Source organism: Scyliorhinus canicula, chromosome 4 (genome assembly GCF_902713615.1).
Source record: "Scyliorhinus canicula chromosome 4, sScyCan1.1, whole genome shotgun sequence".
NCBI classification, from domain to species: domain Eukaryota; kingdom Metazoa; phylum Chordata; class Chondrichthyes; order Carcharhiniformes; family Scyliorhinidae; genus Scyliorhinus; species Scyliorhinus canicula.
In genome coordinates, this window is record NC_052149.1 from 62,065,656 (window position 1) to 62,086,068 (window position 20,413).

The 20,413-nt window shown below is 43.8% G+C and overlaps 1 protein-coding gene across 2 annotated transcripts in view; it reads left to right on the top strand.

Annotated features, from left to right (window-relative positions):
- The window catches only part of frem1b (Fras1 related extracellular matrix 1b), a 344,830-nt gene that overhangs the window by 182,923 nt on the left and 141,494 nt on the right, over nucleotides 1–20,413 (top strand). For both annotated transcript variants that reach the window (XM_038794342.1, XM_038794341.1), the window contains exons 18-19: nucleotides 5,144–5,329; nucleotides 15,051–15,247. In XM_038794342.1, coding sequence (XP_038650270.1) covers nucleotides 5,144–5,329; nucleotides 15,051–15,247 — 383 coding nt within the window. The remainder of the gene's footprint in view (nucleotides 1–5,143; nucleotides 5,330–15,050; nucleotides 15,248–20,413) is intronic.

The window sequence follows — 20,413 nt, forward strand, 5'->3', positions numbered from 1 at the left end:
CCCCTCAACCTTCTGAATTCCAGTGAATATAATCCCAATCTACTCAGCCTCTCCTCATACGATAACCCCCTCAACTCCGGAATCAGCCTAGTGAACCTCCTCTGTACCCCCTCTAGTGCTAGCACATCCTTTCTCAAGTGTGGAGACCAAAACTGCTCACAGTACTCCAGGTGTGGTCTCACCAGCACCTTGTACAACTGAAACATTACCTCTCTACTTTTAAACTCAATCCCCTTCGCAACGAAGGACAAAATTCCATTTGCCTTCCTAATTACTTGTTGCACCTGCAGACCAACCTTCTGTGACTCATGCACAAGTACACCCAGGTCCCTCTGCATAGCAGCATGCTGCAGCTTTTTACCATTTAAGTACTAACCCGTTCTATTGTTACTCCTACCAAAATGCACAACTTCACACTTAATGACATTATACTCCATCTGCCAGACCTTTGCCCACTCACTCAATGTGTCAATGTTCCTCTGTAAGGTTTTACAGTCCTCAGTACACTTTGCTCTGCCACACAGCTTCGTGTCATCTGCAAACTCGGATACCTTACACATAGTTCCCAACTCCAAATCGTCTATATAAATTGTAAATAATTGTGGTTCCAACACCGATCCCTGAGGCACACCACTCGTCACTGATTGCCAGCCAGAATAGCACTCATTTATTCCCACTCTGTTTCCTGTTAGACAACCAATCCTCTATCCATGCTAGTACTCTACCCTTAACACCATGCAACCTTATCTTATTCAGCAGCCTCTTGTGCGGTACCTTGTCAAAGGCCTTTTGGAAATCTAGGTACACCATATCCACTGGGTCCCCTTTGTCTACCTTGCTCGAAATGTCTTCATAGAATTCCAAGAGATCCATCAAGCATGACCTGCCCTTCATGAATCCATGCTGCGTCCGTTCAATGGGACAATTTCTATCAAGGTGCCCACCTATCTCTTTCTTGATAATAGACTCAAGCATCTTCCCCACGACAGAGGTTAAGCTAACCTGTCTATAATTCCCCATCTTTTGTCTACGTCCCCTTTTAAACAGTGGCGTCACATTTGCTGTTTTCCAATCCACTGGGACTGCCCCAGTGTTCAGCGAATTTTGGAAAATTACCGCCAGTGCATCTGCTATTACTCCAGCCATCTCTTTCAGTACCCTGGGATGCATTCCATCAGGGCCAGGAGACTTATCTATCCTGAGAGCTCCATTAGCTTGCCCAACACTTGCTCTTTCGTGATAGTAATGGTTTCCAGGTCCTCACCTACCTTCTTCTCTTGGTCAATTGCTGGCATGTTATTAGTGTCCTCCACTGTGAAGACCGATACAAAATATTTGATCAATGCCTCCGCCATTTCATCATATCCCATAACTAAATGACCACTCTCATCCTCTAACGGACCAATGTTTACTTTAGCCACTCTTTTTAGTTTTATATAATTATAAAAACTTTTGCCATCTGTCCTTATATTCTGTTCCAGTTTTTTTTCTTATCTTACTTTTCTTTATGGCTCTTTTCGCGGCTTTCTGCTGACCTTTAAAGTTTTCCCAATCTTCTAGTTTCCCGCTGATCTTGGCCATTTTGTAAGCCTTCTCTTTCAATCTGACAGCCTCATGTATCTCCTTAGACACCCATGGTAGATTACCTCTTTTCTTACAATTCTTCCTTCTCACTGGAATATACTTTTGTTGAGCACTATGAAAGATTTCTTTGAAGGTACTCCACTGCTCCTCAACTGTCCTACCATAAAATATTTGTTTCCAGTCTACTTTAGCGAGGTCCTTCCTCATTCTATCGTAGTCCCCTTTGTTCAAGCATAGGACCCTGGTATTGGATTCTATCATCACACTCTCCATCTGTATACTAAATTCAACCATGCTGTGATCACTCCTCCCAAGAGGATCCCTAACGATGAGGTCATTAATTATTCCTGCCTCATTACACAGGACCAGATCTAGGATAGCTTGCTCTCTCGTCGGTTCCATTACATATTGTTCCAGAAAACTATCCCGGATACATTCAACGAACTCCTCTTCAAGGCTACCCTGACCGAGCTGATTTGACCAATCTATATGCAGATTAAAATCTCCCATGATAACTGCTGTACCCTTTTCACAGGCATTAGTTATCTCTTCATTTACTGCCCGTCCCAGTGTGATGCTATTATTTGGTGGCCTATAGACTACGCCTATCAATGTCTTTTTCTTCTTAGAATTTTTAATTTCTACCCAAATGGATTCAACCTCATTCTCCATAGAACCTATATCAGCCCTCAATGCCACCCTGATGTCGTCCTTGATTATTAGTGCTACTTCACCTCCCTTACATACCTGTCTATCCCTCCGAAACATCTGGTACCCCTGGATATTTAACTCCCAGTCGTGACCATCCTGCAACCATGTCTCCGTAATGGCTATCAAGTCATATTCATTCGCGATGATTTGTGCCGTTAATTCATCAACTTTGTTACGAATGCTACGAGCATTCAGGTAAAGTGCCTTTCTGCTGACTTTCTTATCATTATTAGAGAAATTGGACATCATGAGATGTCCTAAGTTATCCTTCCTTTTTGCTTCATTCCTAGTCTGCCTTGAACTTAAACCCACCTGCACACATGCCAACCTGCTGCTTATCCTTCCATTTAACTCCCTACTCCCTGTCGCTTTCCCTTCCCCCCGACTCAGAAGCATCATCGTAGATAACTGCAATGTAATTAAAAGTCTGAATCAGCAAATTGTAAAGATGTGGGTTTATTGTGTTAATGTCCATATAAGACCATTGAGAAAGTGAAATCGTTTGAAATCCATATGTGATGATTGCAAAACATCATCAGAGAAGAGTAAGGCCCAGTGTGCACAGAGGACTTTGAAATTCAACTCATGCAGAAAACTGATCAAGGTTACTGGTGACACCAAAATCCATCTGCTGGATGGTGTAGTCAGAGGAAATATTAATATACACGGGTAGGTTCAAGTCCACTGCATTCAAAGTTAAGATTCTGCAAATACTGCATCCACCAAACACAGATGCTAGACCCCATATGGGAGCTGTGGGCAATCCTCCCACATGCAGTTTTTGATTTAGATAGATGGATATAAATATAATGTTATAGAATTGGTGCTTTATAAGGGTTCACAAGAATACAATATTGTGTGAATTTAATGAAACTTTATGAGGCAAAGTCAGGAATAGCATCTAAATATCTCTAAATGTCTATGCTGTTAAATATGCTCAGATGAAAAAAAAAGATTTGAAAATGAATTACAAATATTTGCCTCTACTCTTGGTATATCGGAATTTTTAAAAGTATTTTTACTTTCTTTTTATTCCTTACACCCTGAAAATTCTGGGGTACAGCCTCATGAATCTTAGCAGCCATGACCTAACTAGTAGCAATCAAAATTCTAGCCCTAAACTTTCCTACCTCTCGCCTCCTTTCAGAATCTCGTTAAAATCTCCCTCTTTGGTCAAGTAATTGTGTAGCTATCCTCAGAATATGTGTTAAACTTTGCTTGACAACTCCCCTGTGATGCCATTTTGGATGCTGCTAGGCCATGGAGAAAATAATGGCTCATGTGCCAGCTCACTGGAGGGTGAGGTTGAATTCTACTACAGGGGGCTCAGATGAAAATTTTGTTGGAGTGGTATACAGGAGGAAACTGATAAGGATGCACACCGAGATGCTGGGTGCATTGACTAGCCTTTCAGACAGCTTCCTGTCACTGGTAAGGAGCATGGGGGATGTCCAGCTCCAACTTGGCAAAGAGTATTGCACAGACCTTCCCTCTTTGCGGCCACTATTCCATCTTATGTTGCAGAGCTAGAGGCGCTGCAATTGAAGACCCATACTTCCTGGTGTGGGCAGGTCACCAAATCCTCAGTCCTACTTGGCAGTATAGATCAAAGCCCCCTGATAAAACACCACAGTATCTCTAAATAACCCTCCAGAGTAGTTCCTGAACTTTAAATGGCAGATTCTTTCTAAATTACTTTACCAGCAAGTTGATTGTTGGCCCTTTAAATAAAATTACTTCTGTGTCCTTCTTGAGTCCTCTTTGGTGAGTGACAATATTGACTAACATTACGTGGTCAAGGTTTGTAAGTAGAGTATAAATCAGCAGGTTTTAACATCATGCCTGTGCCATCTCAGAGTTTGCAGGCAAGCAGGGGATGGGTGTGCCTCTCCCAGTAAGGATCTACAATGATGCAATAGGTCTGATTTTCCCACTCCTAAAGATTACTTGCTCCAGTTGTATTTATACTGCAGCCAGTGTGAAATAATACAATAATCCCTCAGATCGTTTCGCACTATCAGCCAGAATTGAATACAACAGGGCTGAATTTTACCAACCTCCGGCTGCTGAGCTGGGAGGCGAGGGGCTGAGAGCCAGTCAAATAGCGAGGGGGCTGCATCGGGACAGCTCCCTGATTCAGCCCTGCAGCATGGGCATTTTGCCAGCAGTGGACCGTGAGGGGCAGATTGGTTCCCTCCACCAAGAAAGTGGGCCTCTGGTTTTCATTCTGAAAGGTCCTATAAAGGGTAATTTTAGAAAACTACCTGAATACTGCCAATAGCTTCATGATGATGGCCTCCCTGCAACTGCCCAGTGTGCCAATGGAGCTGGAGGCTCCATGGCCCAAAGAGAGGTCCGGGGAGTGGGTGGGGGGGGGGGGGGGGGGGGGGCTGGAAAGACAGTTCCACAGCGCCAACAATCTCCCCAGATAATTTTATCTTACAACCCTCAAATCCCTTGAAATTTTGATTTACTGTCCTGTCCAAGGCTCGAGATCTCTGGTTTACTTCAGTAACAATCAGCTCTCTCGGTTGTGCTTCTGAGACTTCAGAGCTGTCGGCCTCTGATTGGGCCAATAGCATCGGTAGCCATCCATAATTGGACAGCGGACCCGCAGGCGGTCTACCAAAAGGCCATCCATGGTAAAATGACCGAGCCTGTCTTGCTGCCAGCAAATGGTGACTCGGGACCTACCTTTCACCTTGATGTTGGGGTCCCGAAGCCCGCAGTGAAATTCAGCCCAATAAAAAGCCCATAATATTCCTACTTCCCTTGTGAAACATTCTATTATTTTGTCAAAGCAAAGCTACTTTAATAATATAACACAGCATTACCTCTTTATTTGTAGGCGATATGTTTACAGTGGATGAAGCATCACAAGCCAGTTTGGTTTTAGAATGTCTGTCTGCCACAGACGAAGACACCATCACAGAGGAACTAATCTTTGTTTTGGAGAGTTTGCCCCAGTATGGATACATCGAGAACACACTCCCATCACCAGGATATGAGAAGAGCAATGCTGGAATAAATATAGGTACAAAAAATGTCTGTTTAATTGCCAAACAATTTCTACAGGACTTAAACTTTTACAGTTGATGAACACATACAAAAAACAATCTTTGAAGGCCTGTGGTGTCTTATAACCACTGTAACTACAAAAATGCAGTGAACTTTTGATAGCTTACATAAATTGTCAAAATTAAATGTCTAATATTAATATTAGGATTCATTTTGTTTCTTTTCACAATCTGAAGCCACGCATAGCTTGATGATTGGCTATCACGTTCAGCATTAATTTGCTGTAAAGAAGCCGTCAAATAAAACTCCTGTGGTTTAGTTAGTGAAGAAAATGTCCTCCTCTTCCTTTAAAGGTTTCCTAACTCAGTTATGATATTTCCTTGATTTCCAATTTTATCTAATATTTATCTCTCCCTGACTTCAAATTCAGGATATAAATTTCATTTCAACAATTAGTTGAAATACTAGAAAATGTGTAACCAAGAGGCAATATGTTAAATTCAGTTGTACAAGTGCTGTCACTACTAGATTGATATCAAAACCCGATAATCAAAAATTGAGAGCTTGGAAACTCCATTGCCCTGTCAGCAATGTAATGGGCACGACTTCTGCCAATAAGTATGCAGCAGCACTAATCATTAGACCAAATTTCAGAGGCAGGACAATTAGCATAAAAGGGCAGTCTAACAATTGTGGGACGCTCTGGGCGTTCCATGAGCTCTCAAAATTCAGAACGATATGCATCAGTGATGGCAGTCTGGAGTAACTGAATTGAAAATATTTTTTTTGCTGACTTTATCCTCGGATTTGTTTCAATTTTTCTTTTGCTGATAAGTCCTGTTGGCTTCATGCAAGTGTCTGATGTCAGCCACCTGTGTTCACGGTGACTTTTCCCTGCTCATCCACCTTAACATAACTTCAAGCTTTGGCTCAGTTGACCAGACTGTACACTTCAACTGTCTTGCATCCATTATCCAACTCAGAATGGCCATGCTTGATTTCACTTTTACTTATCCAAACAGAGCCAGAGTATCTCTAGAATGGTCCCTGTACCCAGCCTGCACTATTACTAATGGGGCTCTCAAAATATCTATCCTTAGCACTGTCCTCTGCCACATCTAATTATTGCTCCCTCGCTTTCATGTTCCTCACCTTGATGAGTAAATGAAAAATGAAGAAGGGAACAAATTTGGGAGAAGATTAGGAAAATGACAACACTGAACAAATAGGTGTATTTTCATTCAGAAACGCTATTACAGCACATCCATTTCTGTTTATTAGTCCTGCCTGCCGATCAAACTGGTCCATGCACTATAGTTTCCTTTGGGCTGTTTGATAATCTCATTCAACAGAAACTGGCCAATCAGCCTAACCTTCATCTTCAGATTTTTCATGAAAAAACAGTTTAAAAGCCAGGAATTTGGGAGGCGGTGATGTGGTGGTATTGTCTCTGGGCTAGTAAACCCGAGACCCAGAGTAAATCCTCTGGGGACACAGGTTCAAATCCCGTCACTGCAGATGGTGAATTTTGAATTCAATAAAATCTGGAATTAAAAGTCTAATGATGACCATGAAACCGTTGTCGATTGTCGCAAAGACACATCTGGTTCACTAATGTCCTTTAGGGAAGGAAATCTGTAGCGGGATCCCCCTTTCTAACTCCACCCAACGGGCTTATATTGGGCTTGACACCCCTTTGTCCAAGCCCCACCACTGCCCGGGTGATCCTCTCTCTCTTAACGGTGGACTCACAACCACCTTGCGCCTATTCCACTTGAGCAGCGCCCCCGGGAGAGAGAGGAAAGGAAAGTCTCTGCCCACCTTTATCTGGCAGTCTTTCCTGAGTGGGCGGTTTCGAGGCGCCCAGGGTACCCCTCGGTCCCAGACACCGGAATTATGGTAAGGGATGTTTACTATTGTGACTTCGTCAGAGATCGTTGGTGAGGAATTGAAAACTCAAAACGGACTCCAATTGAAAGCCAAATATAGGTATTTATTAAACGTTCAAGGTCAATATCACCAAATGCTAGAAAACACCACAAAATGCCTTATGCTTTACAAAACTATGACTATGGAAGGAATACTAAACGGGCACCACGTAAAAGCTTACTTTACACAATTTTAGCAGTGTCTTAAAACTATGATAGATGCATGCAACCCCCTTTCCCCAAAAGCCTCATCCACTATAGTAATCTTGGGAACTTCGCGAACTTCCAGAGGATACTCACAATCCTAGTTTAAACTTAAACTGTTCAGTGGGTCTCAGGCTGCGTGCTGGAACAAAATGAAAGGCAGGCACCAGGAGCACGATGATGATGAGCAGGAGCGAGGAGAGAAGAGTGACAAAAAGGAAGAGCGCGCTGGCAGGTGTGACCATCCTTTGTATACACCAAGTAAAGGCTACGGCCTTATCTGCTACTGTGATCTTCAGCCTCCATTGAAGCATACGTGGGCTTAACCTCGTTATCTTCGGTATCAGGTGGGCTACGGCCTTATCTGCTACTGTGATATTCAGCCCCCGTTGAAGCATACGTGGGCTTAACATCGTTATCTTCGGTATCAGGTACTTGATTGCACCCTATTGCCCCTCCGGAGGTTGCTGAATGCTATCCCATTAAGGAAATGGGTTATATCTTCCCTCTGGGCCAGGGCCATCAGCGCCTGTATTGAAACTAACCCAGGTGCATTGTTCTTCTGCCGGTCTAGTCTGGTGATGTCACAAACTCCTTTATCTTGGAGATAAACTAATCACCGGCCTGTCTGGGTTTCTGCTGCTTGTGGATTTCGAGAGTTGCCTCTCTAAACACACACACAGGGCTGAAGCTGCTGGGAAGTTTAGTCAATGTCCTGCAGTCCCAAACATGGCTGTTTTTTACTGCTTTAAAGTTCAAAGTCCTTTTCCCAGCTCGTAAAAGGCTTGAATCTTGCCCGGAAAACCTACAAATCTGTCATCCTTACATGATCTGGCCTACATATGGCTCCAGATCCACAGCAATGTGGTTGACTCTTAACTGCCCCCTTAAGGGCAATTAGGGATAGGCAATAAATGCTGGCACAGCCTGCATTGCCCATGTCCCATTAACGAATAAAAATAAATTACAGACAAACCATAATTTTAGTTATGCAATAGTAGTTGGGAGATCAGAATGCACAAAAATAAGATGGTCTCAGTTTGAAAATAACACAGGATCATTGTACTTCTCAAAGGCATCATGAGTACTGGAATTATCCTTTTGAGACCAGCAGGCAAGACAATAACCACAGTGAGATCCAGGATATCTGACAGTGTATTACTGGCACTAGGTGGGATACTCCGTCAGCCGACACCAAAATCGGGAAAGGGGATTGGGCAGAGAATTGGTTTTGACGCCAAAACCATGGTAGGCACCAGCTTAATTTCAAATCGCAATTCTCCAGTGCATCGACAGCAGTGTCAATGCGTTCCACTCCGCACGTACTGTAAATTATATTTGCATATCCTTAGCGGTAAGATGTACAGTATAATGACTTGAGAAGCCATTGAGATAACGCAGACATTGTGCTACAAACATGCTGCCTTGCCTAAAAATTGCAAGTCATTTTTCAATCTTAAAGTTTAAGAAATTGCAAACATTATAATTAGAGCCCATACATAGCATTATACTGATTGTATGTTTTTTCAAATGTAGACTCATTACATTTCATTGGGTATCTCATAACTATACAGGGAAATAACCAACCTGTGTAGTAATTGTACTGATCGCCATGAGCAAAATACATTAAGATCTGTGGCAATTATGACTAATATGCTGCATCTTTGCGGTAATATTCTTCTCTATCTTTCTGGTCTTTTGTGTCATAGTTTCTCCTGAGAATTCCCTCTGGTTCCTCAGTATAATCAAAACTGAGGTTATATGCTCTCTGATATACCATCATGCTTATTAACTCAGGAGTATGTTTGTTGGCGAACCTCCTGGGCAAAAAATGTCATCTTGTTTCCCTATAATTAGTTAATAAGAAACTGCAGGACCTGGTAAGTGAAACATTAGTCAAATTTGTTGCTGAGGGTTACATAGAAATAAAGTACTCCCCATTGTTGAATAAGAAATGTTTTATCATTTATATTAGCTAAAACATGTATTTTTGTCCTTGAGATATTTTGTTTGTGAGACATTAAAAAAAACTATAGAGAAAACCACGAAGGTAAAAAGAAAAAATATGGCCCACAAATTGTTGTAAGTAGACGATCCTTTTGTGATTGATTTTTTACTCAGTTACTTACATTCTGATACACAAAGGCCAGAATTCTTGGGTTTCCCAGCGGGATGGCATGGTTTCAATGGGATATCCCATTGGCCGGCTGGTGGCGGGAGTCCCATCGCCAATGAACAGTGTGCCACCGGAAACACGGTGCTGGTTCACCAGAGAATCCAGCCCAAAATCTTTTAAAGTAAGTTTAGCAATTATTAAAATCAATCATTCATTATTCATATAAACGTCTAGATACTTTTTCTGTTAATTATGGGTCAGTAGTGAAGGTTTTACAAGCACTGTTAGACATATTAATCTTGCCTAGGAAATCCATGTCTGAATTTGTATCCACTTGACTGGCACCACATCCACCACCTTAAACATTCACTCCCTCCACCACCAGTGCAGGAGTAGCAGCAGTGTGTACCATCTACAAGATGCATTGCAGCAACCCATGACCTCTACCACCGAAAGGACAAAGGCAGCAGACACATGGGGACAACCTCACCTAAGACCATCAGACATAGGAGCAGAATTAGGCTATTTGTCCCATCATGCCTGCTCCGTCAATCAATCATGGCTGATATGTTTCTCATCTCCATTTTCCTGCCTTCTCCCCATAATCCCTGATTTCCTTATTAATCAAGAACCTATCTATCTCTGTCTTAATGACACTCAGTGATTTGGCCTCCACAGCCTTCTGCAGCAAAGAGTTCCATAGATCCACCACCCTCAGGCTGAAGAAATTCCTCCTCATCTCAGTTTTAAAGGAACGTCCCTTCAGTCTGATGCTGTACCCTCAGGTTCTAGTTTTCCTACTAGTGGAAACATCCTCTCCATGTCCACTCTCTCTAGGCCTCTCAGTTTCCTAGTAAGAAGTCTTACAACACCAGGTTAAAGTCCAACAGGTTTGTTTCAAACACGAGCTTTCGGAGCACGGCTCCTTCTTCAGGTGAATGGAAAGGCTTGTTCCAGAAATGTTTATATAGACACAGTCAGAGATGCCCCGGAATGCGAGCACCTGCAGGCAATCAAATCATCAAAGATGCAGAGAGAGAGGTAACTCCAGGTTAAAGAGGTGTGAATTGTCCCAAGCCAGTTCAGTCGGTAGGCCTCTGCAAGTCCAGGCTTGTTGGTGGGGGCCGAATGTAATGCGACATGAATCCCAGATCCCGGTTGAGTCCGCATTCATGCGTGCGGAACTTAGCTATAAGTTTTTGCTCAGCAATTTTGCGTTGTCGCGTCTCCTGAAGGCCTCCTTGTAGAATGCTGACCCGGAGATCAGAGGCTGAATGTCCTTGACTGCTGAAGTGTTCCCCAACTGGAAGGGAACAGTCCTGCCTGTTGATAGTCGCACGATGCCCGTTTATTCGTTGTCGCAGTGTCTGCATGGTCTCGCCAATGTACCACGCTTCGGGACATCCTTTCCTGCAGCGTATGAGGTAGACTACATTGGTCGAGTCGCACGAGTATGCGCCGCGTACCTGGTGGGTGGTGTTTCCACGTGTAATGGTGGTGTCCATGTCGATGATCTGGCATGTCTTGCAGAGATTACCCTGGCAGGGTTTTGTGGTGCTGTGGTTGCTGTTCTGAAGGCTGGGTAATTTGCTGCAAACAATGGTTTGTTTGAGGTTGCGCGGTTGTTTGAAGGCCAGTAGTGGGGGTGTGGGGATGACCTTGGCAAGATGTCCATCCTCGCTGATGATGTGTTGGAGGCTGCGAAGAAGATGTCGTAGTTTCTCCGCCCCAGGAAAGTACTGGACGACGAAGGGTACTCTGTCAGTGGTGTCCCGTGTTTGTCTTCTGAGGAGGTCGGTGCGGTTTTTTGCTGTGGCGCGGTGGAACTGTCGATCAATGAGTCGAGCGCCATATCCCGTTCGTACGAGGGCATCTTTCAGCATCTGTAGGAGTCTGTTGCGCTCCTCCTTGTCTGAGCAGATCCTGTGTATACGGAGGGCTTGTCCATAGGGGATGGCTTCTTTAATGTGTTTCGGGTGAAAGCTGGAGAAGTGGAGCATCGTGAGATTATCTGTGGGCTTGCGGTAAAGCGAGGTGCTGAGGTGACCGTCCTCAGAAGACAAACACGGGACACCACTGACAGAGTACCCTTCGTCGTCCAGTACTTTCCTGGGGCGGAGAAACTACGACATCTTCTTCGCAGCCTCCAACACATCATCAGCGAGGATGGACATCTTGCCAAGGTCATCCCCACACCCCCACTACTGGCCTTCAAACAACCGCGCAACCTCAAACAAACCATTGTTTGCAGCAAATTACCCAGCCTTCAGAACAGCAACCACAACACCACAAAACCCTGCCAGGGTAATCTCTGCAAGACATGCCAGATCATCGACATGGACACCACCATTACACGTGGAAACACCACCCACCAGGTACGCGGCGCATACTCGTGCGACTCGACCAATGTAGTCTACCTCATACGCTGCAGGAAAGGATGTCCCGAAGCGTGGTACATTGGCGAGACCATGCAGACACTGCGACAACGAATAAACGGGCATCGTGCGACTATCAACAGGCAGGACTGTTCCCTTCCAGTTGGGGAACACTTCAGCAGTCAAGGACATTCAGCCTCTGATCTCCGGGTCAGCATTCTACAAGGAGGCCTTCAGGAGACACGACAACGCAAAATTGCTGAGCAAAAACTTATAGCTAAGTTCCGCACGCATGAATGCGGACTCAACCGGGATCTGGGATTCATGTCGCATTACATTCGGCCCCCACCAACAAGCCTGGACTTGCAGAGGCCTACCGACTGAACTGGCTTGGGACAATTCACACCTCTTTAACCTGGAGTTACCTCTCTCTCTGCATCTTTGATGATTTGATTGCCTGCAGGTGCTCGCATTCCGGGGCATCTCTGACTGTGTCTATATAAACATTTCTGGAACAAGCCTTTCCATTCACCTGAAGAAGGAGCCGTGCTCCGAAAGCTCGTGTTTGAAACAAACCTGTTGGACTTTAACCTGGTGTTGTAAGACTTCTTACTGTGCTCACCCCAGTCCAACGCCGGCATCTCCACATCTCAGTTTCCTGTAATTTCTATAAGATTCCCGTCCTAGACCTCCCTCCCTAACAGCAATGTGGATGTCCCAGTATCACATGGGCTGCAACAATTCATGAAGGCCGGTACCACCACCTTCTCAACGGGAATAATTAATACTGGCCTCGTCAGCAATGCTCATATTCTATGAACAAACAATTATGTTACATCATTATGTTACATGTTTTGTTTACGTTTCCAAATCTAAAGTTCAGGTCTGGATTTCTGTAGGTTATAATCAAATTGATGTGCACTTTTTGCAGTAATCCAGCGCAAATTATATCATCGATGGAGCTTGAAATCCAAACTAATATAAATTAGGTATGTTTAAAATAAACAATCACAATTGTCCACTTAAGACAATTTGGTTTACTTCAAAGAGTAATAATGGTTTGTATGAAAGGCCATGGAGAAAATGGGGGGGTTTACCACGTGCCATCCAGTGCATTTCTCGATGCTGGGAAGCGACCTGCTGACGGCAGGGTCTTCTGGTCCCCCTGCCGCCAAGAAACCCACGGTGGGAGTCCGCCGCTGGTGAGACCGCAAGATCCCGATGGCGTGAATGGCTAGGAAATCACTAACTGTTTTATACTGAGAATAATAGTGTTTTTTTCTAAAACTGCTTAACCTGCATGACACTTGTGGTGAATGTAATATAGATGTATATATGTTAATTCACACTGTCTTTGTAAGCGCAGTAGTGCTATCCTACCTTTAGGGGGAGTAGCGCTGGGAGCACTCAGGAACTTATACTGGGCTCCACCCTTGGCTCCGCCCACGACTCCTCCCCCTAGTGCAGCTGTATAAATACCCTTGTCCAGAGTCAGCCTGAGTTCACTACGAGTTCATTGACAGGTAACAGGCTGGCTCTGAAGTAAGTCAATTAAAGCCTAGATTCACATCGGAAACATGTGTCTGGTGAATTGATGGTTCCATCAACACTTTAATTGGAATCTAACGGATACTGAATAATGAGGTGTTCAAGTTTGGAAGGATTAGGAAGAATCAGCATCCAGACCCTCAGATTTTGCTTTCTTAATGTAATGTTGTTGGTCCTTCAGTGAAATTTGTATTAAACTACAGTCCTGGGACAACCAATAACGTGATCATAAGCTGCCATCAGCACAATCATCAAATTAGTTACTGGAAAGGTTCATGTTACAGCAGATGCAATGCTAATTATTTTAGTGCAGATCTCTTGAGAAATTATTAACAGCTCAAGAAAAATTTTATTAATAGTTTTAGTTTAAGAAGTCATGAAGGTTCTCTGATTCTGATGTGCTTTGGAATCTTTTATTATCATAAAGATGCAATACAAATATCATAAAAGCTGACACAACAGTATTATTGCAGCACCAGTTTTAGCATCATGTATCTGGTAAAATTATCTCAATTATTCCAACAAGTGTCCCTTGACCAATATAAACTGTTGATCAATGGGGTGAATGCAGGCTACTTCAATTAATTAACCTTCAGCAAATTAACCTATATTGCTAAATAATGGTAAGCAGTAACATATGTGATATTTTTAAAATCTATATTAGGGACCAGGTGTGATATAATAATAATAATAACAATCTTTATTGTCACAAGTAGGCTTACATTGCAATGAAGTTACTGTGAAAAGCCCCTAGTCGCCACATTCCGGCGCCTGTTCGGGTACACAGAGGGAGAATTCAGATTGTCCAAATTACCTAACAGCACATCTTTCAGGACTTGTGGGAGGAAACTGGAGCACCGGAGGAAACCCACGCAGACAAAGGGAGAACGTGCAGACTCCGCACAGACAGTGACCCAGCCGGGAATCGAACCTGGGACCATGGTGCTGTGAAGCCACAGTGCTAACCACTGTGCTACTGTGCTTCCCTATGCTTAAGAAGAGTAGATTTTATCACGCAATGTCAAAATAATTGTTTATATTTTTGTGCCTATAGCAGTGATGGGGCAGCATGGCGGTTAGCACTGCTGCCTCACGGTGCTGAGGACCAGGGTTTGATCCTCGGTCTGGGTCAATGTCTGTGTGGAGTTTGCACATTGTTCCCATGTCTGCGTGGGTCTCACCCCAACAACTCAAACAGATGTGCAGGTTGGTGAATTGGCCACACTAAATTGCCCCTTAATTGGAAAAAAGAATTAGATACTCTAAATTTCTTTGAAATAAAGATAGCAGTGAGGGTCAGGATCTTCATATCTCATTTAGCATGTTAAATCTTCACTTCGTTCTCCTTAACAAAACAAGTGAATGGAGTGTAATGGTCACTGTGCCTTCTATTGGCTGAGACAATACATTTTTGCTTTGTGACTCCTCTGTTAGACTAAATATATTATTCTGTAGACTGGTAAAGCTGAGTGCTTCCCAAGCTAGAAGGTGAATTATTTTGAAAGATTTTTATTTTATGTGCAATTTTAAACCATAGATGTTTGACCCAATCTGTTTGTTTAATAGCTTCCTTCAGTCTGCAGCACCTCAGGGCAGGCTACATTAACTACGTCCAGTGCAGACATAACCAGATGGAACCCACAGCTGACCACTTTATGATGTCTGTTAGCGACGGTGTACATAAATCTAAAGCAGTGCCATTTTATGTCATCATCAACCCAATCAACGATGAAACTCCAGATTTGCATCTGGGAAACATCACTGTAAGTATGGACATAGCAAAGAAAGAAAAATAACTACTCATATTTATTCATAATCTATGTCAAGTAATTCAGACTTTATTTTATCTTTTATTCTGTATGACAGAGTTTATTTTTAAAAAAATATTTTAGATCTCGCCAGATGTTCCATCATTAATAACAGCACAATAACCATTTGGTTACCATTAATCTGAAAGCCAGTCAGTTGAATCATGTATAGTTGTTTGAATTTGAAGGGGAAATAATCCAAACAGTGCATCAAAATGAGTATACTCCCCACAACATGGAGTTGTGTGTGTCACATATAATTCAAATGTAAACACCAGTTGATTTTCCGAATTTTCACCACTGCTTGTGGTAAGAACATGTTTCCATGAAAGGAATGCACCGAATTCACCATTTGTTTTCCTAATCGCTTTAGAATTAGCCAAACAAACCAGGCTTAATACTTAGGGTATTTTTAAGTGTGGAAGTAAGGTTCATTACGGATAAGTTGAAAAAAAAAGAAGCAAAACTAAATCAACGAGTAGTTAAGTTGTGCCAAAGTTTAATGAGAGAAAAACGATCTGGAGCGGTCAGTCGACAAATGGTCATTTAGTTAGACACTGTATGGGCTAAAAAATAATTGACACCATCTTTCTGTGTGGGGATTGTGCCAGAAAACTGTTCCCTTTGAAGTAAGCACTGTGCAAACATTGTCCCCCCCCCCCCCCCCCCCCCCCCCCTCCCTCCCCCTCCGCACCTGATTGTGGCCTTGAGTTGAGCAGCATTGCTGGCTGGCTGAGTTCTCAGAAAGAGGCCCAGCATATGGTTCAGCTGCACCACTCCTCTTAAAGGCAACCTGTCCTTCTTAAAAGGAGGCTCATTCAGTAGAAGATAGTGGCGCAGTGGTATTGTCACCGGTCACTAGTAATCCAGAGACCCAGGGTAATGCTATGGGGACTCAGGTTTGAATCTAACTGCAGGTTGTGAAATTTGAATTCAGGAAAAAGTAAGTCCATGATGACGATGAAATGATTGTTGTAAAGACCCGCCTTGTTCATTAATGTCCTTTAGGGAAAGAAATCTGACGTCCTTACCTGGTCTGGCCTATATGTGACTCCAGTCCACAGCAATGTGATTGACTCTTGAACATGCCCTCTGAAATGGCCCAGTGATCCATTCAGCTCAAGGGCAATCAGGGATGGGCAATAAAAGCTGGACTAGTCAGTAATGCACATCACAGAAAGAAATAAAAAAAGGAGAAGGAAGTTGTTGCTGACTGCCCATACTGACTCTGGTGGCAAGTAAGAGCTGCACAAATAGAGTACCAGGGAAGAGAGAGGTTCACAAATGCAGTGCTGGAGGCCTGATTGTTGGAGGTTGACAGGATTAGAGATATTTTAGCAGCAGGGACCAGGAGACCTCAGGGATCAGCCCCGAAGGAAAGGAGAGCAAGTGGCCAAGGAGGTCAATGCTTAGAGTCTGACAGAAGGACTTGGAAACAGTGCCACAAGATGTTCAGTGACCTCACATCTGTGGTCAAGGTTAGTGAATGTAGCTTCACATGATGCACCCAGCTCACCCATTCCACTCATGCTGCTTAATGCAGCATGACCCTTCACTCATCCAACAGCAGTCTTTAGCAATCAGGACTCATGCCTAACATTAAGATACTTCACCTCATCTTCTTACACCGTCAGTCTCATGTCCACTTTCCAATGTTTCTACATAATTCCAGTAGTTCAGCTATGTCAGACTCATCACCCAAACTCAATATCGCATCCTGTAAGAGAAAGGGAAAATGAGAACTTGGCACAAGATGACATCTGCTGAGCTCTAAGATGATTCTTCGCATCATGTGGTCATCTACAACAGGGACCATTGCTTTTGGCATCACTGAAAGCATTGAGGATGATGCTATATTCCTCACTCATGGCCCCCCTCAACTCCCAGCTCATCCCATTTTGATATCTGGCAGGGTGTGCAAACTGCCAGCAGTGTGGCCCTGCATCTCTTATTTTCCACCCTCAAACTTACCTGAACCATCTGATTTTCTGTCTTTAAACACCAGGCACCAGTGGGCTGCTGCTAGACCTCAGGAACAGATAGTTCATGTGACTAGACAGCAGGGTCACAAGTAAACATGACTACCCGGCCTCATTTTCTCGAATGGTATACAGAACAGTCCTGAATGTGCACGCTGTGATGTTTGATGCTTTAAAGTCCTGCCGGACAGCTTTTTGTCTCTGTCAAGGAGTACGGTGGTATCGAGCTCTAATGTGTCACAGGGTATTCCACAGCTTGAAACCCATTAGTTCCACCATGAAGTGGTGGCCAACTCTATGGCAGCACAAGCAGACCATCCAAAAATGCAGCATCTGATGTGCAGCTTTCATTGCAATACAGGCAGATGCTGCTCAATACTCTCCCATATTTGCTCTCTTCCCTGAGAATCCATGTATGGATCCTTCATGATTGTGAAATCTACAGGGACAGATTACTGTCTCTTTCATTTGTTGGCATCCAACAGGTAGGTAGTAATCCACCAAGCTGCTCATGTGCAAGACCTTATAGGCGACATCAGGAGCATTGCCTTGGTATTCCATCACTATTTGCATCCCATTCAATATATAGCCAATGTTCCCTACTCTAAACAGTCTATAAGAGGGAATGTCAACACAATTCCTAACACTGTGCCAGTTGTGATCAACTACTTGAGCCTTAATCAACCTTCTCAGTTTGCATACACTTTCATTGGTTGAAATTTCATAAACTGTCACTCGTGTTAAATTGCTAACAGAATTGGTTATATATCTCTTCTATAATTTCTCTAAATTATGGTGAGCTTGTTTTACCAACCAACTCCCATCTACTGTGCATACGTTGTTCTGAGCTGACTGTGCTAGCATTTCAATCTTCCTCAATGAGTTAACCCACTTTCCTAACAGTGTCTAAAATTGGATTAGTGAGTTTTGTTAAATGAAGGGTCATTATCAGATCCTAGTTTAGTTGCTCTTGCGCCAGATTATTGCTTTGCTGGAGTACTTGACTTGTTGCTTAGCTTTCCTCAGTTCACTATTCAATGTTATTATATTTAATCTACTATAAACCATTCCTGTTACATCAACTCCTGTCATTAAATTCTTTAAGCAAACTACTTCTACTTCTTGATCCTTGTGGGATTCGTAGCCACTCTAGGACATTTTTGGATCTTGGGTATTTGCTCCAAACACGCGGGAAGTTTTTATTATTTTAATTTGGGTGATATTTTTGCTGCTGCTCCTTGATACAATTATGACTTGATGGTTTATTGCTTCCTTACTTGCACCCTTTGGTGCCACCTTATTCTCAAATTAACTATTTTCACGACAATATCTGCCTTCATACTTTTTAGTAGTAGACTATATTATCACTTACAGAGTGTTTGGTCTCATACAATCTTACAGAAACATCGGTTTTACATTCACCCTTTCCAACCGGTGTTTTCATCTGTGACATTGTGTAATTTAGGTATGGTGCATCTGTCTCTGGCTGATTCAAAAGTTGCATTTAACAAACATCTGCCCTCCTTCTTTTACCACTCAGTTTTACCAAAGCTAAATTATTGTTACATCCTGTTGCCCCTTTTTCAGAGCTGATACTATTGTTAAAAAGGACATGTAAATAGAATGCTTTGGAATATTTTTCAGCTTCAGCCATGTCATAATATACACACAAGTATATGATGGTGCACAGACATACATTGATTGACACACAGGATGGCCAATGAACACACAGAACACAGCAGCTAATCACCAGACAGGACACGGCCACTATAAAGCCAGAGGGCACTAGTTTTCCCGCTCTCTTGGGATGCAGCCTCTGAGACAGTCAGAGCCTGTGAGCAACAACTAGAAAACCTACCATGTGGTAGTAAGATAATCTGGTCAGGTTAGCCTCAGGTCTCCAGTCAACTCAGTATAGTGTCAACCCACAGTTAAAGTATGTTTAATAGTTAAGAGTTCAATAAAATAGAGTTGCATTCCTCCAAGTGTTGGAAGCCTGTCTCTCTCACTGCTATGGTAAACGCAGTCCTCGCAGACCCAGCATACCCAACACATCATGGTACCAGTGAGTCATGTTAGAGTTTGACCGACCTACCTTGAGATAATCTACCTTTGACCAGCGATCAGCCATCCGGTAACATGGGCAGCGTCCGCCTTCCCCCGCTGCTCCGCATCGCCGGCAACCTCGGTGCAAACTGGAAGGTTTTTAAGCAGAAGTTTCAGCTGTATCTTGAAGCCACCAACCTCGAAGCCGCATCGGATGCCAGAAAGATTGCTCTCTTCCTCTCTACAGCCGGGGACCACTCTATCCACATCTTTAACTCCCTCACCTTTGCTGAGGGTGAGGACAAGACAAAGTTTAAAACAGTCCTACTGAAGTTCGACAGCCACTGTGACATCGAAGTCAACGAGAGCTTTGAACGCTATGTGTTCCAGCAGAGGCTTCAGGGTAAGGATCAACCTTTTCAGTCCTTCTTAACCTATCCCCGTGTCCTCGCGCAATCCTGCAACTACGGCTCCACTTTCAACGCCATGACCCGTGACAAGATCATTTTCGGGGTCCACTCCGATCCCCTTCGCCAGCAGCTCCTTAAAGTAAAGCAGCTCACCCTTACCATCGCCATCAGGACCTGCGTCCTACATGAGCACGCTAATAACCGGTACTCCCCTATCAAGGCGGCAGAGACGGCGCGGCAAGGCCCCCACAATGAGGAGCGGGTGCAGGCCGTAAAACAGCTCCAGGGCCTGAGCCTGAATGAGGGCAGCCATTTTGCATGCTTTTCCCGGGCTCCTGCGCATGCGCGCAATGACCGAGGGGACGGCAAGGCCGAGGACTGAACTGCGCAGGTGCGCACATCGTTCAACCACACCGCGCATGCGCGATGGCAGAGCATCCTGACGTCGGCGCCATGACGTGCAACTACTGTGGCTCCGCCCACTTAAAGCGGCAATGTCCCGCAAAATCCCGACACTGTCTCCAGTGTGGCAAGCCTGGCCACTACGCAGCCCTGTGCAGATCTGCTCAACTGCCCACCACACATCGATCCCAGCAGCAGTGCAGGAACGGCCAGTCAGTGCAGCAACCTGTTGCAGACTCCGATTCTGACATGGTTCCACATCCCGACACCGAGGATCACACATC